The sequence below is a fragment of the Manacus candei genome, unplaced genomic scaffold (assembly GCF_025592945.1).
Source record: "Manacus candei isolate 608988 ecotype Guabito, Panama unplaced genomic scaffold, ASM2559294v1 h1tg000047l, whole genome shotgun sequence".
NCBI lineage: Eukaryota > Metazoa > Chordata > Aves > Passeriformes > Pipridae > Manacus > Manacus candei.
In genome coordinates this window covers 6170005-6194613 of record NW_026138095.1, presented here as the reverse complement: position 1 = coordinate 6194613, position 24609 = coordinate 6170005, and the positions used below count along the sequence as shown (strand labels likewise).

At 48.9% G+C, this 24609-nt stretch overlaps 1 protein-coding gene across 17 annotated transcripts in view; it reads left to right on the top strand.

The window, feature by feature from the left end:
* CACNA1G (calcium voltage-gated channel subunit alpha1 G) overlaps positions 1 to 24609 on the top strand; it is a 146256-nt gene that overhangs the window by 72550 nt on the left and 49097 nt on the right. For 8 of the 17 annotated variants that reach the window (XM_051797966.1, XM_051797968.1, XM_051797967.1 and 5 more), the window contains exons 11-20: positions 5989 to 6140; positions 6677 to 6862; positions 7988 to 8102; positions 8812 to 8967; positions 13181 to 13249; positions 16040 to 16133; positions 16729 to 16913; positions 17048 to 17494; positions 23109 to 23209; positions 24342 to 24465. In XM_051797966.1, the coding sequence (XP_051653926.1) occupies positions 5989 to 6140; positions 6677 to 6862; positions 7988 to 8102; positions 8812 to 8967; positions 13181 to 13249; positions 16040 to 16133; positions 16729 to 16913; positions 17048 to 17494; positions 23109 to 23209; positions 24342 to 24465 (1629 nt within the window). Of the gene's footprint in view, positions 1 to 5988; positions 6141 to 6676; positions 6863 to 7987; positions 8103 to 8811; positions 8968 to 13180; positions 13250 to 14146; positions 14174 to 16039; positions 16134 to 16728; positions 16914 to 17047; positions 17495 to 23108; positions 23210 to 24341; positions 24466 to 24609 lie in introns of all 17 variants that reach the window. The other 9 variants (XM_051797962.1, XM_051797972.1, XM_051797969.1 and 6 more) reach the window with 3 other exon arrangements.

Genomic DNA, 24609 nt, shown 5'->3' with positions numbered 1-24609 from the left:
TTTATAAAGTCACAAGTGGCTCTGGAGCCAACAGGAGCTGTATTTACTGCACCAAAGTGGTGTTTTGGATGGCTGTGGCTCGGTGGGTGCACTGAGGCAGGGGGAATAACATGGATGTGATGAGGGCAGTGCATGGAGAAGGCTCATGGGTTGACTGAGGACAGAACCATGAGCTATCAGTGATGGGGAATTGAGCGTGGGAAAGGGCAAAGAAAGGGCACCTCATTTTGTTAATTAAGAACTGCTTCTGTTCATCACAGTTTCTTGCATTTTGCCCCAGGACTTGTAGTCTGGCTCCTGTTTCGAGGTGGACCCAGTACATGCCTGCACCCACGTGGAGGGTGGAGAGGATCTTAACAGAGCAGTGTCAGGTTGAAAATCCCCATCTTTGTGTGACCCATTTGATTTTTTTCGTATGTATATATATTAAAAATCTGCAAGTGATGAGTCAGTAAAACGTTGTTGGTGTTTCCTGTGAAATAGCTGAGGTCGCTATTTTCTTTCTGTGTTATTTTTCCTTAGTTGCCATGGTAATGATTTCAGAAAGGTTTTATTCTGCAGCCCTTTGAATGGTTTAGAAGTTTTCACGGTCTTCTGGATCCACTCACAGAAGCAGAGTGATATCATAAAGATATCCCTCGGGATCAGGAGGGATCTGCCTCCTGGCTGGTCGCCCCATCCCTCCCTCTGTGTTGAGACAGAGTGGTTTTTTCTCTTTCATTTTATTGTTAGCAAGATAGAGAGGAAAGACCCTGGGGTGCTTTTGCTCTTTTGTGCTGGCATCCCAGGGGCAGAGGCTGGGCAAGACCAGGCTTGGCTGCAGCCTGGAGCTCACTGCGTGGGCAGGGGGGCTGTGGGATGGATGGATCTGTGCCAGCCATGCCTTTGCCACTGGGTGCAGGTCTGATGATGATGAAGAGCCTGTGCCCTATATGGGTCACTGTTGGAGGAGGGCAGGAGTTAGAAGCCTTGTAAGCTCTGTGCACTGTCTCTCAGGACACTTGGTTGCACTTCATCCTGCGGCAGGATTTGTTTTTCAGGAACTGGGGAACACAACCCTCAGGGCTTGCACTTTTCATGGCCCCAGCCCCGCCCTCACCTTTTTCCCGACTTTGTACCTGCAGCCTCACTTGCTCAGCAGGCACCTCGGAGTCCTGTACACAGGAAGGAATAGCATGTCCCCAGATGGAAATGGACCATATCCCTTCTGCCTTAGGAAAACTCACTCATGAGCTTCTACTCAGTTTTAAAAAGAGGAAAAAAAGGAAAGAAATGTCTTACAGCCTATTTCTGAATGCTGAAAAAGGGCAAGGTACTGGTGCAGCTTTGAGATACCTCCCGAGGCACCCTGGGGACATCTTCTCTTGCCTCCTCCTGTTCACCCCTGCAGTGCCCTGCTTGGTGCCAGACAGCCCTGCCTGAATCCTCCAGGCAGGGTGCAGAGAGCATTCCCTCCTCGCTGCCTCCAGTTGCACCCTGCCAGGCAGGGTTAGGGCTGGGTGTGTGCCCGGGGCTCACCTCCTCCTGCGCCTGTGATGCCGTGTGGTGTTTCTGAGCAATGCTGCCCTGTCTGCTCGTATTTCATGTGCTGCCAGAGCCTGTCAATGTGCTGTTTGGTACATCAACAAATCGACACTACACAAACGGAAAGCTAACAGGGAATGATTTATCCAGGACAACACGTCTGTGTGTCCAGCAAGGCGAGATGTCCTGGAAACAAAATTCAGTGTTTACCGAGGACTCATCAGAAGAGCGGGTGTTTCGTGCCACAGCTGAAATCGTGCTTGGATCTCACTCTTTCTGAGTGTTGCTTGTTTAATCATAGGATGCTTTCCTTTTAATTAGTCACTGCTGCTACTGATGAGAGAATTAGCAGACTCTTCTTTTAATGGAGAAGCTGAGGCTGTGGCAGCTGTGCTGTAATGGGAGTGGTGGGCAGAGGCTTTGTGCTGCATAGAAACCCCAGGCTGTGCACCTCAGGCTCTGCTTCCTGCAGAATACCCTTTTTAGGGTGGACCTGGAGGGTTGTTTTTTTCCACACAATATATCATTTAGTCAAAGGAAGGATGTTACCTCCCCCAGCTGCTGTGTTCTGGCCCTTCAGAGGGGAAAGCTGAGTGATTTTACCGTCTCTTTTCCTCCCAGCCCAGCGAGGACACACAGAGCTGGTTGTGTGCCAGGAGTCAGTGACTCTTCTCAGGTACATCATGTCTAGAGCTGGTCGATAGTGTTTTGATTAGACAGTTATTGTCAGAAAATGGCAGTTTATCACATTTGAAGCTGTCGGTGGGAGAGGAGCATTTTCAGTGAACTGGCCTAAAAAAAATCCCAACTTTATTGGAATATATTGTCTGAAATATTTGAAGTGTCCATTTGAACAGTTGGGGAACAAAAAGTTCCATGTTCTTCTTCAAGCTGACTTTTATTTATTTTTTTTAATTTTGGTTGATTTACAGTACAGAGCAAAGGGATAAAGGAATGGGGACTGAAATGGAGAGAAGTACTTCCAAGATTTTGTGCACAGTGTTTCATTTTGCCAAGTCTGACACTCTGCATTCCTGCTTGGGATGGGATGACAATTTCAATTTCAATAGGAGAGAAAAAGCCACGTTCCTGCTTGTATTGTAATGATGTCTCAGGAAAAATGTCTTAGACATGTTTGTGATTTCTCTAGAGCAGAAGCATCTTATAACCGGTCTTATTTTCTATATACGTCTGTGGCTTCATGAAAATCCCATAGATGGCATTCTCAGAAGGGTCTGAGTCCCCACTGCCTGGCTGGGTTCCCCCTGGGCAGGCTCATGATCACAGCCCACCTCTGTTTATGTAAATAAATCCCAGTGGTGCTCATGGCAGGGGTCCATGCGGGTGCCCCATGGACTGGCTGTGCCGATGTGTCCCTTGAAGGGGATGTTGAGCTGTTGCAGGGGGCTCATGAGCTGCCCTGGGGATCCTCAAGAGGGACTGAGGGTCTTGGGGGAGAGTGCTCCACAGCTAGCTGTGAAATCCTCTGAGTGATTTGCATTGTCCCATCTCAACTGTTTAGGCATGTGTTGTTTCCAGGAGCAAAATAACTCAGCCGATTTCAGCTGGGTCTGGTTGGGGTGTGCTTCCAGTGGAGGATCAGCTCACCCTCCCCAGCAGAGCTCCAGGCTGCTCTGGAGACCATTCTCTGTTCCTAGATGGGTGAAAGGGAAGTTTTCACTTTCTCTTTCAACCCATTTTGGCCATTAACCTTAGATTTTTGGATATTAATTCTCACCTCTGGCTCATGAGATCCCACTCTTCATTTTTATTATATCTGCCCAGTATCTCAGATATTAAAAATGGTTTCCTGTAAGGGAAGTGGAAAAGAGTGTGTGGAGAGGAGGAATGGGAGGCCAGGTGGCTTTTTGAGGGTAAGCAGGGGTAGATGGGTGGATTTGGTGCTGCTGTGGGTGCTCAACATCACCTTGTTGCATGGGCTGATCCATAGCCCTCCCACACCAGTGCCAGGGGCTCTCCTGAGCTGGGTGGTCTGGGAGGGATATTTCATGGGCTAGGGGAGCCACAGCCCTTCCCGTGGGTGCTGAAGGTCTTGGGAGAGTTGCAGAGTAGGTGCTACTCCCCCTCTGGCTCCCCACATCACCCAGCTGTGCCCTACCATTGCCTCCCATCTGGATTTTCACACCCCAACAACGTCTCCAACCAGAAGGTGCTCGTGAAGTGCAAAGTTTCATTACTCTGTGCTATTAACATGTCATCCCTTCCAAGGCTGCTGGATTTTCCATGTCAGCCTCCATGAGGAAGGGATTGTTGTGGCTGCCTGAGATGTTGGGCGCCGCTCACGCATTGAGGGGTTTAACTGGGTTGTGCCTGCAAGGCCAGTTGGATTTGGCAGTGCCACCACAAAGAGGGAACAGAGGGTGGAAATCAGCCTTCAGGGCCCAGGATAGTGGCGCTGATGGATGAAAAGGAAAGCTTCCAGGAACACGTCTTCTTTCCAGCAGGATCACTGCGGTACTGATCACAGCCTGCCTCGGCGCTGGGGCACTCATAAATGAGTTGGCATTTTTTTGTGACTAATGTAGACTTTCAGCTATTTGAAATTGTCCTGAGGTGCAGCTTGACATATAAGTTCTCGGCCTATTTATTACTTTGTGTCTGAGTGTTCCCATAGGTACATGGCTTTAAACCAGGGCTGCAATTAATATTGGGAGCTGGAGCTGTATTTTAGCTGTAGATCAGTGAGCAGGTGATTTGGGCTGCGTGTATGGTGTGTTTGGCAAACTCTAGCCAAGGGATCTGTTCCTCAGTGAGGATGTGTGAGGTAAAAGCTGTGTTCAACACTCTCTGTTTTTGCTTTTTTATTACATTTTCTTCTAAGTGCTGCTGTTTCCCCCTTCACTATACTGTGTCACCACAAGCTCCCACCAATATCAGTGCAAGTCTGCAGGGGTTACGCTACAATGCTGAGATAACATCAGGCCAATTTGGGTCCCCATCTGACCTCACACTGGGTTGGAGGAACTTGAGCTTCAAAGGCTGAGCCTGGACACTTTAACCCTGGGAAAGAGAGAGTTGAATGCCTGCATGAATTTATCTGTTATTTGCCAGTGTGTGTCTGTGAAGCCTTTGGTTGCTGTGGTTTTTTGGGGCTCCAAAACACAGTTGACAAGTGTTGACCCTGCCCCTGAGTCCTCCCCTCTCATGGTTGCCGTGGTGTTGGGGTTGGGTCACCTCATGTCAACCCCTACAGCTTGTGCTGTGGTGTGGCAGCTCCTGCTCTGTCGTAGGAAGTTTTTGGTCAGTCATGAAGGTGTTTCATGTAGCTGGTGGGTGCAGCCAGCTGCATTTGCTGCACATTGTGTTCTGTCATGGCATGGCTGCTGTGAACGTGCACATCTGGCCATAACCCACCACAGTGTGCAGGCATCTAAAGACACACGGGTGGTTGGTTACATGTGGGGGTTTAGAACAGTATCTGAGTGAGTTAAATGCCAGGCTACCCAAGAGGAGTCCAGCACTCGCTGTGTGTGAGGTGTTTTGTGAGCTGTGCCAGCCCACTGCCCTGTGCCACCTCGGTGTTGCTGACGTGACCCCTCGGCCATCTGCCAGCGGGATGTCGGCTCCTGATTTTAATGAAGCCTTTAAGTAGAAACGTGCAGTTGCGGCCGTGTGTTGGGGTTATATGGGGAGAAGGGATCTGATACTGAGGATTCTGTTCCTGTCTTTGCCACTGACTGATCCTAAACAGACTACACCACCGGTTTTTGTCTTCTACCATATGTTTTCCAATAATGCCCGCCCACCCATCGGGGAAAGCGCAGCGCTGGGCATCTGCAGGCATTGTTGGGAACCCTCTGTGAAATATGCTACAAAAACATGAAAGGTATTAATTTAGGTCTAAGACTACTGGGAGTCTGTTCGTTAAGGTTTTTTCATACCTCTGTTTTTAAATTACCACTCTGGAATGCCAGTATCGGGTCCTTCCTCACTAGCAGATTTGGGGCCTCCTGGTAACAAGATTTTTCTGAGCCATTCCAGCTATATCACCTCAGATCTCTGCTTTTGAAAAATCCTAGCCTAAATCTTTTGATGAGCTACTAAATAAAAAAACAGGCCCTAAAGGGATATTTATGTGAGAAAACGGTCCAACTTTTCCCTTCTGCATAAGGAGAATCAGCTTGGGGGATGTCAGAGCATTAAGCCTCAGTACATGCCACTTCTGCATAAACCTCCTGAGGTGGTACTAAAGCTCTGATTAATGTGAAGTCCATGTCTGGATTTACCTGCTGAATTTACAACAGGTTTCTAAACCTTAAATACTCTGCTAGTATTTTTCTTCTGTCTCCTGGGCTTTGAGTGAGCTATTGCCATTCTCTCACCACACCATTAGCATCAGTATTTTCACACTTGCAGTATTGCAGCTTGTTGTGTTTCCACATGTGATTTTGGATATCAGGCTGTGCTGTTTACTTTCTCCCTTTCCTCCTCTTCCTTCCCCAGCCGGAGGAACTTACCAATGCCCTGGAGATCAGCAACATCGTCTTCACAAGCCTCTTTGCTCTGGAGATGCTATTGAAAGTCCTTGTTTATGGTCCTTTTGGCTACATTAAGAATCCATACAACATCTTTGATGGGATCATCGTGGTGATTAGGTACAAACCTTGAGCTTTCTTTATGTGTGTTTCTCCTCATTTGGCTGTTTAATTAAACAGAAAGTAATGGAGACTAGGCATAAATACCTTCCTGTGACAATTTACACTTCTCAGTGTAAATTAATGCACTTAGACACGGTTCCTAATACACACCTTGGGATTATTTTATGGTCATTTTAGAGAGAGGCCCGGGCAGAAAGCTATCAGTCCTGATGTCCTGGGAAGGTCTGGGATCCAAATGGCACAACCAGTGCCCAATTAAGTATCTCTCTGGTTTTTTGGCATGTGCAAAGGCTGTAATTGCCCCTGCAGCTGCAGCCACTGATTTGCAGGCGTATTTTTGACACTCAAGTAGGGCTCTGCTCTTTGCAAGCCTGGACAGAGTCCAGATTGCCGTGGGCACTGGCAGCACATCTCTACCCACTTTCCACCCCTCTTCTCTCTGAATTTCACCCTCCCTTTGCTTCCTGCCCTCCGTGCCTTTGCACTGGGCTTTGTCCTGCCATCCTGCATTGACCCTTTTTTGTCTTCCTCAGCGTGTGGGAGATAGTGGGCCAGCAAGGTGGAGGGCTCTCGGTCCTGCGCACCTTTCGGCTCATGCGCGTGCTGAAGCTGGTCCGCTTCATGCCAGCCCTGCAGCGCCAGCTCGTCGTCCTCATGAAGACCATGGACAACGTGGCCACCTTCTGCATGTTGCTGATGCTCTTCATCTTCATCTTCAGGTGAGCGCCTCCCATTCCCCGTCATGAGGGTTGCTTTGGAATTTTGGGTGGGATCCTGTGGTGACAGAATCCATACCCAGACAGGGCTGAGCTGAGCAGTCCCAGGAACAGCATTGCTGGCCAGCACTGGCAGTGGCTTGCTGCCCTGACCAAATTATCACAGTTGGCCAAATGAGACATTTGTCTTTGCAAGATGATTTACGAGGAAAGTCTTTCAGGCTGGACCATTCCTTGACATCATCCCAAGACAGCTGTCCCTTTACTTTCTGACTAACCAGGTGCTAAAAATATTGCCAAGGTGAGGGTGATGTTCCTATAAAGAAGTCAGATGTGGTGGTGCTTGTGCTCTCGCATGGCCTCTTCTTCTGAGAAGTGGAATTGTTAGAAGTAGGTTTGGCATAACCTTGTATTTTTGGATTTTGGTCTAGATATTGAGAAGAACCCATCTCCTTCTACAGCCAGCTATGGTGTTCCAGCAATCCCAGCACTGGGAAGGCTGAAGAACGCCAGTCTCTTCCATGAAATAATGTCCCTTCTTCCAGTGAGACTTTTCACTCCAAAGCTGCCATTTGCAGCTGTGGTGCTCAGTGGAGCTGTAAATAATTTGATTATTCAGGTTACTAGCAGAGAGCAGGGAAAAGCAGATTATTCTTTTAGTATCTATCTATAATGAAGGGTATTCTGTTCTCTTGTCAAAATCGAAAAAGCTGCTTCAAGTCCCCTGATATGTCTTATTCAGGCATTTCACAGAAACTCTTTTTGTCTTCCTAATTCAATTGAAGCATATTTTGCTGAAAATGTGTCATTGCAAAACAGAAAGTCAAAACATTTTGTTTAGAAAATGTTGAAAGGCAATGTTTTGACTTAAAAAAAAAAAAACGAAGCAGAAGAAAAAGAAGGAGCAGACATACTTTTGGGTTGAAACTCCTTGACAGATTTGACCTAAATTCACAACTGGTTTGCGTGATCTCAAGGCATGTTTTTCAGCGAACAAAGGATTCATCTTTTTAAAAAAAAAAAAAAAAAAAGAGTTGCCCAGGTGAAATCAGGAGACAGTCAGCCCTGCTGTATCCTTAGTGGTTTGTATCAAGCCTTTGTTGAGTCCCTGCTTCCCATCTTGTGCAGCATCCTGGGGATGCACCTCTTTGGCTGCAAGTTCGCGTCGGAGCGGGACGGTGACACACTGCCCGACAGGAAGAACTTCGACTCCTTGCTCTGGGCCATCGTCACTGTTTTCCAGGTACAAAATGGAAAATACCACAGCTGATGGGCATTTCTGGGATTGCAAAGAGGCTGGGCAGAGCTTAGTGAAGCTCCTTGCCATGGAAAGGGGGCGACCCAAAGCCACAAGTGAAACACACGGGGGGCTTTCGGACTGTTTTTCTGACTAAATCTGAAAGTTGGTGAGGAGGGGCTGCTGAGGCAGGAGGGTCTTGCATTTGCAGGGTATGGGCTGGGTGGGTGAAAGTAAGTGTAGCAGGTGAGGATGGAGAGGGGGAGATCAGGACCGTTTGCAGTGATATTTTAACAAATAATGGAATCTATTTTAAGCCTGTAGTTGATATGTGCAGTTTTTTGGTTGATATGTGCAGCTCTCGGCTCTGTAACCCTGGGATCTGTGAAGGACTTTGAGTAGTTCTGGCTGACCAAATGAAAGGTCTGACCAATGCAATGTTGCACTCTGTCGTGGCTGGGCCTGTGCCTGGATGCGGGGACGAGTCGGGGCAGTTTGCACAGAGTCCTAACCAGTAGCTTGGGAATCACAGTCTCTTGGTCCTGTTTCTTCTCTGGCTCACAAGATGACTTGGGCTGGATTTATATTCCTGTGGTTAATTTACAGCTACAGTGGATACCCCAGAAATGGGGTGCTTGTCTGACCTGTCCAGAGCATGGATATCCAGCATACCATATTCCAGCATCTCCATATTTCTGACACCCTTCCTCTGCAGATTTTGACCCAGGAAGACTGGAACAAGGTCCTTTACAATGGCATGGCATCCACCTCGTCCTGGGCTGCTCTCTACTTCATCGCTCTCATGACGTTTGGGAATTATGTTCTCTTTAATCTGCTGGTGGCCATCCTGGTAGAGGGGTTCCAGACAGAGGTAATGTCCTCACACTCGTGCCTTTGCTTTCTTCCAAAGTTTCAGGGCCTCCAGATCCTGGAATTTGATTTCTGAGATGGACAGCAATACCTTGAAAAGAGTGGTACGGGGGGAAAAAAAGTGGGGTAAAATATTCGGTCTTCTTTCTGTTTTTTTTTAATTCTTTTCCTTTTCTGTAGCCACGGTGCAATTTAATACAGCAAACCCTCTAAATGAAGGGCTTAAATGAAAAACATTGTTAGCATTAATGCAGGAGTGGGAATTGAGCAGTGAGTCAGGCACTGCGGATGGGATCACTGCTATGACAGTCTCTTTGAAACAGTTTTCACCACGTTTGTCAGCCAGATTAAAGGCCCCTCCTGAAAACTTACGCAGGCTGGTAAGAGATTAGTGACACGATTATCTTTTTTCATGGTATGCATTCATGGAGCTCTTCCCGTTTCCAGCCCTGCAATGCTCTGCATATTTTAAAGTACACGATTTCTTGTCTCTGCCATCCGCTGCCTTGGGCTGGGAGCTTCCATGAGACATCCTGGATTGCTGGAGGCTTTGGGGAACACTTAGGTTTGAACTCAACCTCTTTTTCACCCTACTGCTGATCCAGCTGTCCAATGGAGTGAATGAGCATGTCACCTAGTCCCCCTCAGAGTGGGAGACCTGCAGTGCCCACCTGCTCCCTGCAAAAATTGTCCGACTGTTCAAGAACATCCTTAAGGGAAGGGGACCCTTACACCCTGCCCAGGGGGTTGGTTGGAGAGGTAAATTATAAGCTAAGACTCCTCACTGGGTTCTGCTCATATAGGCTGTGCCTTCTACACACTCTCTGATTTTTATTAGCATTCTGGGGTGACTAAATAGTATTTAAGATTTGTTGCATGTGTATTATAATATCCTACTACCCTATGAACAGAACTGTTTTTATTATCATTACTATTTTTGGAGCAGAGTTTGGAGTTAAATTAATGGAGTCATCCCAGGAGATAGCAAGAAGAAATATTTTATTTTTTTTTGTATCGTCTCTCTCCATGTCGGTGCTTTTCTTTTTTAACTGTTATTGTTGTAGCTGTTTCTGTCTGTAAATCCCCTACCACCACTCAGCCAAAGGGAAGATCACTGCCAGGTTCTCCCAAACGGCAAAATGTTCCCTTGCCTGAGTGAGAAGAGGTACAAAGCTCCTTGTCTGCTCGTGGTGACAGCTTTGAAACCCAACCTTATTTCTGTCTGGCAAATTGATTCTCTGAAGGTCACCAAAGCGGGACATCACCTGCTGCACCCGCTATGCAGAGGAAGGGACTCAGCCTTTAAACACAGCAGCTCTTTTGCCAGCCCCTGGCCCTCCAGGGAGGCTGACACCTCTGCTCCTTGGCTCAGCCTGGTTTTCCACCCTAGAGCATTCCTGTGCTCCGCCTCTGCCATGTGCCTCTTCCCTGGGCAGCAGTTTATCCCGCGCTCGCTCTGTGGCCAGCTGTGCCATGGTGCAACTCCCTCTAAATTCAGGGACTGGCTTTAATGTGCTGTGGTTTTATTCCACTAACCGTGCCCTTGAGGCTGTGTCTACCCTGGAGCCAGGGAACTGCCTGCAGCACTCCCCAGATTCACTTTTGGCTGTTTTCTGCAGCAGGGCTGCCCCTTCGCCTGCCCCTGCAGCTCCTCTGCCAGCGCAGTGCTGGGCTGGTCCAAGCCAGCTCCCCAATATCTGTGTAAGCTGCAAATGTGCTTTAAGTGCTGTGTAAATCAGGGAGGAACTTCTGATTTGGGAAGGCACTGAGACAGCCTGAAGGCAGTGACACTTATACCAGTATTGAGGTGACCACAGGGACCAGGATCCAGCACAGCCTCCAAAGACCCAACTGTCTCTGCCAGTCCTGCCTAGCCATGGCAAGTTTAACTAAGTTGCACCTTATTTCTCTAATTTGTGACTCTGATTACATTGCTATTTTAAATCTCAGGCTTTGATGATGGCTTTTTAATAATAATCTTCCTTCCACATCCTCGTTATTCTGAGTTCTCCATATTCTTCCAGTACAATGTGATGGGACCAAGAGGTCCCTCAGCTCAACCCAAGTTTCCTGCAGCAGGTGGGGAGCAAACGTCTCTGGAGGTCAGGAGCCAGCTCTGGCCTTGCTGGTTTATGTTTGTTCAGCTTTGCTGGTGTGTAGCTTTGCGAACAGATCACGTTCTGGTTTTTGCAAGCCAGCACACACAGGATCCTCTCCTAAGCAGAATTAATAGAGAGATCATCTCTCGCTGTAAACAAACCCTGGCGTCTCCCTCCCGTGATTGTACTTGACTCTTCTTCTGTGTTGGGTTTGGGTGGTGTTTTTTTTTTGTTTTTCCATTCTCCTTCAGGTTTCTGGGCTGAAACACAATCCTAGGGCTGCTGCCTTTATCTCCCCGGTCCTTGAGTGCCTTTCCTCAATCCGCAAGCACCTCGTTAATTTTAGTGCATGGCTTTGCAGCCCCAGTTGCCAGGCAGCAGATGTATATAAGCAGTTGAGAAACTAAAAGGACCTGTTCCAAACTTTAAATATGGAACAATATATTTTGCAGGGTTGAGTTCCTTTTTTTATTTTTTTCCCCCTCTTTTCCTTTAATTTGGTAACCTGCTTCTCTCCTGCGAGAGGCACATGCAGGACTTTATGCCACGTCGTTGTTTTTGACCACACATTTCCTGATTTAACTGGAACCTGATGTTGGTGCAGGGAAGGTGAGCAGGGGGGACTCTGTTTGATCAAGCTGCTAACTGGAAATTGCTGCCTGACCTCTCAGGTCCCTGCCTTAGAGACTTCTCTCTGAGGCAAGGAGTGACTTCTCTTAGTTGGGCATAAGCTCCTCTCCCAAGGGACTTCCTAATAGTATTATCTCCAAAGCGTATTCTTCCATTGGTAATCCTCCCAGTTTGTGTCCCAATATCCCTGTCTGTTTTCACTCATGGGTTTGTTCCTTCCCCTTCTTTTTACCTTCCTCCCTCCCTGGCACCCCAGGTCCTCCAGCCTCTCCTTTTCCCTGCAGGACATTTACCTGCATTCTAGAGGTAGCATCCTTGGAGAAATATGGATGTTGACTTCTTCTGGGCTTCCACCAGAGGGAACAGTCCCTTCTCCTGCAGTAGAGATTTTGGATGGTGTTTTTCTTGCATCCCTTGCCTATTGCATTCCTATCGGTTTTAGTGGGATTTTCCTTGTGAAAGGAAAAGTGTTTCCATCTTTTCTCTTTCAATGGCTTTTCCATGTCTCTCTCTGTTATAAGCAAAGACTTTAAGTGTCCATCGCTCTACTGGCAACTCCTTCTTAAAATCTTCATCCCAGCCTAGGCTGGGATGAGTTTTGTAACCACTTAGCAAACAGAGGAAAGATCCACTGCCATGGAGGCAAGAAATTAAGCTGGTAGGACAATCTGTGCCCTCCTGCTGCAGCATGTGACCTCCTCTGGCCCCGTGGGATGGGACCAGGCACAGGTGAACTGCTGGAAAGTGAGGAACGGTGGGAGAGCTGCCCCTGAGGAAGGGGAAACACAGCAACGTGGAAAATGGTGTGTGCTTTCCAAGTGGGCAGGGAAAGGCTGACTTTTGGTGCTGTGAAATGATGTTGGGGCCGCTGGTGTGGCAAAGCTCCCCAGGACGGGGCTGTGCTGCCCTGCCTGCAGACCCCTGGTTTAAACTGCTGATTTAAATGGGTGTCTCCACTGACAGGGCTGAGGAGAGATCTGAACTCACAGCAGATTGTGTGTCTCTCCTTAAATTAGGTATTTCACCTGGCTGCAAGAGCACTGATATTGTGTTAATCAAACATTCATTAAAAGCCTCCGTTGCTGCTTAATGAAGGCGTAATAAATAAAGATGCTATTATAGAGCTGCAAAAAAAAAAAAAATCATGTTTTCAATAATTAGCTGGTGTTTCATTAGCACAATTATCACTTAGGAGCTGAAGCAAGCTCTGATCGAAACACTTAATTTAAAGGTAAGGCTGGTCCCTACAAAGGGCTTTGCTTCACCTTAGATCTTCCCCTCCTTCCCTGTGCTGAGTGGAACGGGGCAGGTGTCCCAGCCTGGCACTCCATCGTGGCCACACACTGCCCTTCTCCCCCTTCCCCTCTCCTTCCCTGCCTCTTCTTGTGTGTTTTTTGATTCCCCATTCAGTCCTGCTGTTGAAACTGTGAAAATTGAACCCCGCCTTCCCCTTCCTCCCCCTCCCTCCCCCCGTTTCTCCTTCAGGAGATCTCCAAGCGAGAAGATGCGAGTGGGCAGTTAAGCTGTATTCAGCTGCCTGTCGACTCGTCGGGGGTATGTACAGCACATCCCACCACCACTGTGGTTGTCTCTCTCGTGGTGCCTGGTCACACACTGTGGTGCTGTTCTCATTGTAGTAGCTGTCATCCTTTTGGGGTTTATTTGGGTGTTTTGGGAGTGTTTTTTCTTTTTCTTTCCTTTTTTTGTCACCCTCATTGTCGAGTCAGCCCTGATTTTAAGTCCCTTCCTTCTTTGAGGGAGCCAGGTAAATTAAGGTGGGTGCTTTGGAGTGGCTGATGTGGCTCTAGCCACAGCTCTCGCTGACCCCTTTCTAGATGCCTGCCCTGGGAAAGGCTCCCCACGAGGCTGTGACAACCTCTCCATGGCACAGTCACATCCTGGGGACCTCCCTAGGGGTGTGGATGGTGATGCTGGTTGCTGAGTGTGCCTGCCGAGGCTCCCTCACGCAGGCGGAGGAGGATGGCCAGGAGTGAAGGGACCTGGAATCAAGCCTGTTTGTGGACACATGTGTGTGGGAGCCCTGTGCTCTGCAGGACAGGGTAGGACGGCAGCAGCTGCGCCGTGGTGTGTCCAGAAAGGCTGGTTGGAATGCTGGGATTGCCGACGAGATGCCACGTTACAGCCCAGCCAGGATGTGAAATGGTCCCGTCCAGGTCTGAGGAAACTGTGGATCTCCAAAGTGCAGCACACCCCAAACCTTACCCTTCTGCCAACCTCCTCTTTCTCTTTACCACCCCCTTCCCTTTCTGTCCTTTCCAAGAAGCCTGACTTTTCCCTCAGCCCAGAAGCCCTTTCCCCTTGTATCCCAGTGTATCAATCCCTTCGGTACAGGCTACTTAAGCTGTGGTACCGCCTGGTCCACCTTGACGTTCCCTCGTTTCCCGAAAGGATTTTAACTCCCTGTTCTCTCCTAACCCCTTTTCTATCCAGAAAGGCAAACTGGGAGTGCAAGAACAGGTAACGGGCAGCAGCCACGGCTGCGAGATGTTTGCCTGCACCATACTGAGTCTGGCACGTGGTGTTTGGGAGGGGATGTTCACTGTCCTCCAGACATGGGGTTTGGTGCTGGGGAAGGGGGTGGGAAGTCCCCATGTAGCTCTGCTTTTCCGTCTCAGCACACATCTCATTGTGCCCCCTTAAAACTTTCCTTCAGGCTCTTAAAGAGCACTCCAGGAATACAAATCATGTAAAATTCTTCCCATTATTTATTTCTTTTTAATAACCCATTAGGGAGAATGAGTAATTCCTGGCAGGCCCGCTGACAGGCTGAGCCGGGAGCCTCTGGGGGAACATACCTGGAGCCAGCTGGAGCCCCTGTTCATACAGACACGGGTCTGACTCCAGCAAAGCTCGGGCCAGCCTGGCTTTACTGCTCCCCCTTGCAAGGTGCATTCCTGACCTTCTCAGACTGCATCTTGCAGGATGAGCTTCCCTGAATAGCACAGAAGTTCTGGATTGTTAGGAGGGGAAGTTTTGAGCCAACACTTCACGTCACACTCTCTTTTGCCTTGAAAATGTGTCTGAGTGTCCAGTCTGCCTGGAAAAAATATCTTTAACAGTTTAGTGACCCCGCTAAATAGGGGGGCAGTACTGGGGTTCAGCCTTCTGGGGTTTTGCCTAACAATGAGGTGCAGGGCACTGACTTGTGTTGGATCCATCTCTTCCTCCTGTCCGACGCTGGGCTCCTTCTGGGATTTTTCAGTCAACAGGTACCCGAGCACCAAACCTCAGCAGCGCTGGCCAGGGCTCCTGGGGACGCAGCTTAGCCTTGGTGGGGTTTCCTGGGGCTCCTGGGCTCTCACAGCTAAAGTGAGGGTCTGCTTGGCTTCTCCCATCCCAGCATCTTCCCTCTCTTCCCACCTCTCCTCCATTGTGACAGGGCTTGGTGCCCTTTGCCAGAGCAGTGGTTTCAGCTGTGAATCCTCCTCTTTTTGGATGGGTATCGATCGTTCTGGCGAGCACCACTGCCCGTTGGGTGTATCCTGACTATACCACACCCTAAGTGCCTTTCTGCAGTGCCAATGGACAGAATCAGGGTGACACACAGGGACATCCCTAATCGGGTCTGTGCCACAAGACCGAGTGAGAGCCCGGGCACCACGCTGTGAGCACTGGTAAACATCGTCTCTCTCTGCCTGAGGATGGGCACCTGTCAGAGCAGGCAGCTCTCGCTCAACCCCCGAGGTTTGAAATGATAAGACAGAATTTAAACTCCTCAAACGATACAGTGTAAATCCCCAAAACTTCTGCTCCTGTTGTGTGTGGCAGCTGGGAGGGGAATGGCTGCTTACAGCACTTGGGTTCTGCCACCTGGATCCTCTCTGTGCTGATGGGGCGTCCATCGACACGTGCACATGAGTCACATAGGAAATTTGGGGTCTATTGTGCCCTTTCTGAACTCTGGATTGCTCCATCACTAGAAAGAGCCACACACAGGGAGTTTTAAGACATGGTGTATAAATTAAGAGAGATTAATAGGACCATCTTTTGTCCACAAATTGCTCATCGGATATCTGTCCTTTCCTAACATCTGCCCCATCTGCAATTCCAGCAGCAAAAATTAAGCAATGGTTTGGTTTTTTCTGATCCCTTTCTGGGACCGTGTTTGGAGCCAGAGGCAATCCATCTTCCTGGTAGGAGGTTAATTAGTCTGTGGTATAAACCTGTGCATGCATCATTTTGTGAAAGGTGGTGTTGCATTGTGGTACAAAGTTCAGTGGATCCGTAGGTGTGGTGTTGGAGATGGGAATCCATTTTTGCAGAGGGGTGTCCATGCACTGTGACCCATAACCCTCTTTGCTGAAGCCCTTTGTTTTGCTCCAGGGTGACGCTTCCAAGTCCGATTCCGAGGGGGATCTCTTTCCCCGCAGCCTGGAAGAGGAGGGAGGACTTAAGAAAAACTTGTCAAATCCAGCCTGTGAGTAATAATCCCGGGAGGATGGGCCCTTCCACAGAAACCTCACTTTGCTGTGAAAACAATGTGTCCGAAAGGAAGAAGCCCTCCTAGAGGGAATGCTGTAATACCAGTTGTGGTTTGCTTGACATTGCAGCAGGCTTGTGGCTTGGGGTGGGATTTTGGGATGCAGACAGGGAGAGGCATGATTGCATTTGAGCTGTAATTTCCCCACCAAGCCTGAGGTCTGGGCTTTTGGGCTGTCACTGCAGGATGAACATGGGGAAAGAGGATGGAGGGAGCGAGCATGGGAAAGGAGGTTTCTAGAGCTGGAGCTGGTGGGTTTTGGTTTGAGGGTTGAGGGGCCACAGATGGCATTCTGCATCTGCTCTCCTCTGTCATTGACACATGATCCCATTGGTACCCGATCCCATTACTGTTTGACATTCCCCTGCCAGGCTGAAGGACGGACTCCCACCTCTCCAGACAGGCTTTCTGGCCCACATCCCCCTGGTGCTCGGAGCAGAGCCATCCCCACGCAACCTCTTTGCCTGCCCGAGAGCGGGTTGTAGGTGTGCCCCTTGAGGTGTGACACCTAAAACCCTCTTGTGTCTTCCAGTGATGGCCCTGAGCGACCACCCGGAGCTGAAGAAGAGCCTGACCCCTCCGCTCATCATCCACACCGCTGCCACGCCGATGCCCATGCCCAAGAGTGCCGTGTTTGGGGACGCGGCGCAGGGCTACGAGTCCCGCCGGGCCAGCGGCGTCTCCGTGGACCCCGCCCTCTACGAGCTCAAGTCCTCGGTACTCGCGTCACCTCCTCCTGCGGATGTTCAGTGCGTCCGTGGGGCTGTCCGTCCGCCCATCCGCCCCAGCAGCCTGGCACGGGGCGGGTGGCACGGGGCTGACGCTCTTCCCTGTCCCTGTCCTTCCCACAGCCCAGCGCCCGCAGCTCCCCGCACAGTCCCTGGCGTGCCAGCAGCAGCTGGAACAGCCGCCGCTCCAGCTGGAACAGCATCGGCCGGGCCCCCAGCCTCAAACGCCGGGGGCAGAGCGGCGAGCGCAGGTCCCTCCTCTCCGGGGAGGGCAAGGAGAGCTCGGAGGAAGGGGAGAGCTCGGATGAGGAGCACTCCAGCCGGGCCGGCAGCGTCAATGGCTCTTTGCCTCAGCGCATGGAGTCGCTGGAAACGAAAGGGTCCTTCGACCTCCAGGATACCCTGCAGGTGCCTTCCCTGTACCGGACCAGCAGCATGCACAGCACACGAACCACTGCCTCCGAGCACCAGGACTGCAATGGGAAGACCTCTCCGGGTCTGCTGCTGCACCAGCTCCACCTGGATGACCCCCACCAGGATGGTGATGACGGTGATGATGAAGGCAACATGGTAAGGAAATGCCACGTGTTCGTTTCGGGCTTTTTTCCTTGTCAAAACGATCCTTGTCCCTGTCTTGGGAGCGCTCAAGTGGGTGCAAAGCAATGGCCTGTTGCAGGGATAAGGTCTCGCCATCACCACCAGACCAGACTGAGAGTCACCCAGGAGGTCTCTGGGCAGTGGATGACATCAGAAATGGGGTTGGGATCATATCAAGTATTTCAGTGCAGTATCAGATAGCTCATGACAGAGAAATTAGGGCAAAACTCCCTAGGTTCCACTAAAACTTAAAAAGTGAAGGCTATCTACTGGAAATATATGCTTTTCTGGGTTTATTTTTTCACTGTTTTTCAAAAAAGCCCCAAAACAAAGCAAGTAACTTTCCCTGCTTTCCGACTATTATTCAGTTTTTTGCCCCCACAGCAGCAGCAGACAATTGCTATTGACATCAACAGGCAAGGAAAGGGCAGGGCTTGGCCCTCCATTCCCATGGCAGTGTTAGGCCTGTGGAGAGTGTGGTAATTTCAGAGGCTTTGCATTAATTTCCATCTGAAGAGGCATTTTGCCAATGAGCATCTCTTTCATGGGCCTGAAAAGAGCCATTTAGGAAATATTAGCTAAAAAGGCTGTAAGCACAGGGAAGGGACGAGGGTTCCTGGTTTTTTTTTTTCTTTTTTCACATGGATGTTTGTGTCTTAAGGAGATAAAAGGAATCTGGCTGCTTTTCCAAAGTTGTTTGCATGTCTGGCATGGTGAGGCTTGAGTTGGGCAGCAGGGTGTCACACCTGGCTGTCAGGTGTGTGTTGGGATGTCCCTGGGCCAGTTTTGGAGTGTTCCCTGCTCTTCCAAGGTTACGTCTTTGTTTGATTATACCTTGTTCTCAGGCTTAAAAATGTGATGGTCTGATGTGTCATCGCCAGGGGGTAACTCTGTTTCTGCTGGTGGAGCACGTGGGTTTTGGGTAGAGCCACGTGATGGTAACAGGGGCTGTTCTGAGAACAGGAAAGCGGCAGCTTGTGGACATGATTTTACTGTGTTTCACTGAGTTTATTGAATGAAAATGGAATTGGGATCATGTGAAGGGATGCAAAAGCAGCATTTACTCCAGAGTCCTTCTATTCCTTATGGGAGGAGAAAGGGAGTTAGCGCTGGCAGAATGGAGTCACTCAGCCATGAACTCCCTTTAAAAAAAGCCATTATCCCATTACATCTCCAGCATGGATCCTCAGCCTGGGATTTTTACTGATTGTCTTAACCTGGTTTTTACCTTCCATAGAATAAATTAAATTTTTAAGAAAAGGAACAGCAATTATTTTTGGAAAAAAACACCATTAAAAGTGATCAAGAGACCATGCTTTTTATTGCTAGCTAGGGATTTTATTTTTTTTTTTCGTGCTCCAACATCTGCTGCTTTTTACAGCTCACCTGGTCCAAACATCCCACTGGTCCCTTCCTTTCTGCCCACAGCATCACGAGCCAGCAGCCCCCCTTGTGGTGGATGTGGTGTGGTGGGACTTGTCCCTCCTCTCCCATCCCACCCAGTCCCCATCCCCAGCCACTGCTGACAATAATCTGTTGAGTAAGATTTTTAATCTTTATTACAGCAGCTGCTTTTAGTATAAACCAAATGTCATCCTCTGTGTACCGAGGTCTGGCCACAGAGGGTTAGACCAAAGATCCCTCAATCCCCTCCCATGCAGTGGTCAGAAGGAAATGCCCAGGCAAAGAATAGACAAAATAGGGTGAGTGAATTGTGCCCTTAGCCCATGGTATGGCCACAGCTGGGACACCAGCAGCTGGCTGGTGCCTTTCCTCACGCTACAAAATATGTCTTCACTGCAAATCACTAAACCAGATGGATTAGAAAATATTGCTCAGATTAGCAAAATGAGCCCCTGGGTTGTGGACCTTCCCTTTGGGATTCCCTCCTGACATTTAGGGAGGATAGTTTGCCCCTAAATCAGCCTTGACAAAGTCAGGGGGGAAAAAAATGGCGTTATAAATGGAAAAAATGAGATACAAAACTCCCCAGCAACAAAAGAAGAGAAGAACTCAACTGTTACTCAGATCAAAGTAATCCTAAATATGCCCTTCTGCATCAAAGCTTCACATCCCTCCTTGCTGCCTGGTTTTGATTGCCTCTGTGCAGAAATTAAAGGAAGTGCAAACGCTTCGTCTGGATTTCCCAGGCTCCCACTATATTAGTGCTGCTCCACTGCCTTCAATGACTTTATTCTGAATTTCCATCCCTCTGAGGGGCCAGAATCAGGCCCCTGACAGCTCTGCTCCCCAGAAGTATGGAATCACTGCAGACAAGGAGAAATGTCACAGAGAGAGCAATCCGCTGCCTGCTTGGGTTCATGTGGCTGTGACCAGGATCAGGGATCTGCTGCCAGGTCTTTGTTGTTTCTGACTGCTGGATTTTGGATGGTTTTGGGTGCTTTCCACCCAAATTGCTGCGTGCTCAGAGCTGAAAGTGAGGGAAATATTGAATATGCAACCAAATGTGTCCCCTGCTCTCCAAAACCTCATTACATTTTGTGATTGCAGCTCCTTTCCCTTTGCCTATTCCACTTTTTCTCTGTGGTGTGCGGTCCAGCCACTCCCAAACTCTCTCAGCCTGTCCCTGCTGCATATTAAAATTAAATAATCAGGTCTCGAGTGCCTCCATGCAGCTTCCAGCTTGCCTGGAGGTCCACTGCTGCTCACAGTGTTTTTCAGCAGTTCCCCCATCCTTATAATAAATCTTTTATAAATCTAAGCCTCTCCCTTACTCTGAGGAGCGCATCAGTCATCTTTTAATGCCAACTGCCTTTCATCCTGCCCTCAGAAGTGCATTACTATCTGAAATTCCTTAAAAAAAAAAAGCAGCTATTTATCAGCAGCTCTTGTTGCTGTAGGATTGAGTGGCTCCATTCCTGCTGCTGCCTGTTAGCACCCAGAACCTCCCCATGTCCTGGCCCCCATGGTGGGGGTCTTGGGGGGGCCTTACCCAGGGAGATTTTTTTTCTGTGTCACTGGCAACTGAATTAAAGAGTAGTTTTCTTCTCCCCCCACATCTTTATTCATCCCGTCCAGGTGTGTTTTATGAACAAATAGATATGATTTGAGCCACATAATTGATATATCACTTTGAACATAATGCAGGCTTAAACAGCAATCAGCCCGATTGTCAGCACTCGGAGCCTGCCCGGACCTTGCTGGGAAAGCATTGGATGGGGCTTAGGCTAGAAACACTCAGGGTTTATTTCACAAATATCTTACATTTGGCTCAAATTAACTGAACTGTGCTGTTCCACTAGTGGAAATCTGGAGTAATTCCTTGGAGTTTAGATTTCTGGGGATGTACTTGGCCCCGCACAGAGCAGCCGGGCTGCAGCCCCGACCGAGCCCCAGTGCTTGCCCTTAATGTAACCCACTGAATAGAGAGACATGATGGAAGATCACTTTTTGCCTTTGTTATCTGATTTAGCCCATGAACTGCGAGCTGCAACAATTAGCCAAACCCCAAAATATCTTTGGCATTAAAATTGGACAAAAGGAATATAAAGAAGCATTCTGTGCTGCTGACGCATTACCATTCACTACAAATCCCCTTGATAAATACCAGAACTGCTTTGAATAAGAGATACTTCTGGAAACCTTCCAGCTCACAAAGTGAACTGGACCAAGTTGCATCTATTACTCCGTGTCCAGAGGCTGGAGTAGCAGTCACTGTTCTCACCACAACTTTGAGCAGACACCCAATTTTTGTCCATTTATTTACCTTTGTTAAATCTATGGATAATTAAACTAACTAGGCTGCTTGAAGGGATAACACAACCCCAAGGATGCATGCTCTATTAAATACAGTTTAGAGAGAAGGGAGCAGTTCTGACTCCTTGCCTGCAGCTGGAAAAGGGATGTGAGAACATCCAAGACAACCAAAACCCCACTGGTGTATGGTGGCGTGGTCTGTGTGTGTGTAGAAGTGGAGGGAAGGATGGATGGATGGAGGAACAGGGTAAAAAGATTTTACTTTTTTTGTTTGTTTGTTATTCAAACTTTTCTTCTTATTTTCCCAAGATGATTTTTGTTTTTCTGAAGGGTTCAGGTTGTCACTGAGGGCTTTCATTAAAACAGACACCACAATAGTTACTCCTCATCACTAATGAGACACTTGGCTGGTTGCCTATAGGAACAGAAAGTGCTTGCTCCACTCCACTCAATTACCCTAACAAATCCCATTTTTACAATCCAGACTACTCCAAGTGTGAACAGTTTGGCTCCAAATGAATTCCCCCTCCCTGTTTTTCCAAGATGAAATAAATGAAAGTGCCTCAGTCCCGGAGTGTGGGTGCTCCTGGGGTGTAAGTGGTGATTCCTGCACTGTCCTTCACACCCCTCTATATCCTCATGGCCCTGAACATCTAGAGAAGAAGCTTCAAAGAGCCCATGCAGGCACATTCCCAGGTCTGCCCATCCAAGCCCAGGTGGTAGCAGAGAAATGTGGGTAATGAAAGAGCAAGGATTGGTTTTTATTTATCTGCAAATGCAAAGCGCTGAGGTGACATTGCACACACCAATCTGTGCATTCGTCTTCTGATGCTTCCATGTGGAAGGGCTGGGAAAGCCCTGGTGTGGTGGGAAGGATGTTGGCTTGGCTTTTAGGTGTTGTCCATGCACAGGGTGCTAATGCTGCAGTGTCAGTGGGATTAAAGATCCTGACTTTCCCTCAGAGACCTGTGAATGAGAAGGTGATAAACCCAAGTCAGAGGCTGTTGCAGCTCAGATGAGTCCTTCCCTCAGCATCCACTTTTTGATGTCTTCATTTGACTTTTTGGCTAAGGCTTTTGCAGTCTGCCCTCCTGACCTGAAATGACCTTGTGGACAGTCTATAGCATAAGTATGCGTGGCTGAGGATGTGCCGTGGTTTCAAGTAGGAATTAATTTGTGGGAATTGGATGGCCCATGTTCATACAGGTCAGGCTGGCCACAATGTTCCCTTCTGCCTTTATAATCTCCCATCTAATCTGTTCATGCTGAATGAGAGGCAGATGCTTGCCATTGTGTTCCTGGACCAAAACTCGGGTCTCAAATGATTTCTTTAGCTTTCCAGAAGTGCACAGACACAGGGCTTGCCCCAGCCAGCAGCAGGAATCCATCCCTTGCTCCTCTTATAACCTCTGACTTAAGCAGGCTATATTCTTTTAAAAAACCCAAACAACTAAAAAACCACACAAAAATACCACAAAAAAACTTTAGAAGATTTAGGCAATCATCTGATGAGTATCTGGAGGGACTGAGGCTGATCAGAGCGGGTTATCAGTCCTTTGGGCAAGGGTTTTATTTATCATGTTTGTCCTCTTGGATAACCATGTGCCAGACAGTTACTGTGTGTGAAGGAAGAAGCAAGACTGAACCCTGTGAGCTCAGGGGGCTGGTACAGCCCTTACCCGGCTGCCAGAGCTCCTTCCCCTGCCCAGCGGGGTCTTTTTTGGGGAGACAATTTTATTTCAGCTTTACTGAGCACTTGGAGATATGTGTTTAGTGAAAAACTGCCCCGAGTCCTTCACTTGGAAGTTTTGGAGGTTTATTGTTTTAACAGTTCTGTGTTTTCCTCCTGGTCTGTATGTTTTCCTCCTAGAGCAAAAGGGACCGTGTGAAGGCCTGGATACGGGCACGGCTCCCCACCTGCTGCAAAGAGAGGGACTCCTGGTCCATCTACATCTTCGCCCCTCACTCCAGGTAAGGCAGGGCTCTTGGGCAGTGGTGATGTGCTGGGCACAGATGCTCTTTTTACAGTGGCTCATCTGCCCATCTATCCCAGATGGGTCTCTGTATGTCAGTCCACAGAATTTCCAGCCCTTCCCCTGCCCCAGCATGAGGTCAGGGTGAGACAACAAACAACTGCTGGCTGCAGAGAGCATAGGAGTGTCCAGTTGAAACCCATAGCCCAGGGCATGGCTGCAGCTTCATCAGGTTCATCCTTTGCTTTGACATTCTGCAAGTTTGTCACTTGACAGAGTGCAAGGAGTTTGCAGCAGGGGGGAGAGGTGCTGCATTAACCAGAAATATCTGAATTTGCCCCTGCAACACAACCCGTACCACAGCAAGGGGCAGTCCTTGACCTCCCCAACATGCTTCTCAGCTGGAATTCTCTGTCCTCCCACTTCCCTTCCTCCCTCTCCCAGAGAAACCCCTCTCCTTGCCTGCAGGCTCCTGGTTCTGCCCTCCCCAAAGCCTGGCCATGCCGGGGCCATCTGTGCTCCGTGCTCCCCCACGGACACGCACCCACACGCAGCGAGGGTTCCCCATGCTCGAGCCAGAGGGCCCTGGACGGTGTTCAGGTTCATTCATACAAAGATTAGAGAGATTTTCAGAAACAGACTTTGGGAAATGTAATACGGTATTATAAATCCTGGGTCAGTGTACAGCCATCTGTCACAATAAATAGCTTCTGTCCCTTTGTTCTGTGTGCACTCAACCCTCACGGGCTCACTGGGAGTATTTCTTCCTTTATTTAAGCTAAACCTGAGCACTAGGAGCCCAGGTAGGGGGCCGAATCCAAACCTGGCCGTGTGTCTGAGTTGTGGAAGCAGCTGCTCCATTCCAAGTGAGCCAAACTCCTCTACGAACATTACCAGGGCTTGAAACTTGTGGCCCAGTTCTGCAGCTCGGATCCTTTTCTGTTCCCACCCCTATCTGCCCGCAGCACTCGCTCTGCCAGGGAGGGGATTGGGAGATTGGAGCTCATCTGCTTTGCAAACGGAGCACCCGATTCCCCTGCCGTGCATCGAGCTGCTGCGTGTCTCCCCAGCCAGTCGAGCATTAATAGCTACTCTGTGTCTACTCTTCTTTTTCTTTTCTTTCTCGGCAGATTCCGTCTGATGTGCAATAAAATCATCACTCACAAGATGTTTGATCATGTCGTCTTGGTGATCATTTTCCTGAACTGCATTACCATTGCCATGGAACGGCCCAAAATTGAGCCTCACAGTGCTGTGAGTTTCTGAGGTTAAGGTTTTCCTGTGCTCCTCGTGGAGCAAACCCATGGTTTGGACCCCACTGGTGTGCACTCGGTCTCACTTTCTTCTTCTTTTTAAAATGGGAAGCTTCCAACACCTCCTGTGTATCCTTTGAATTAG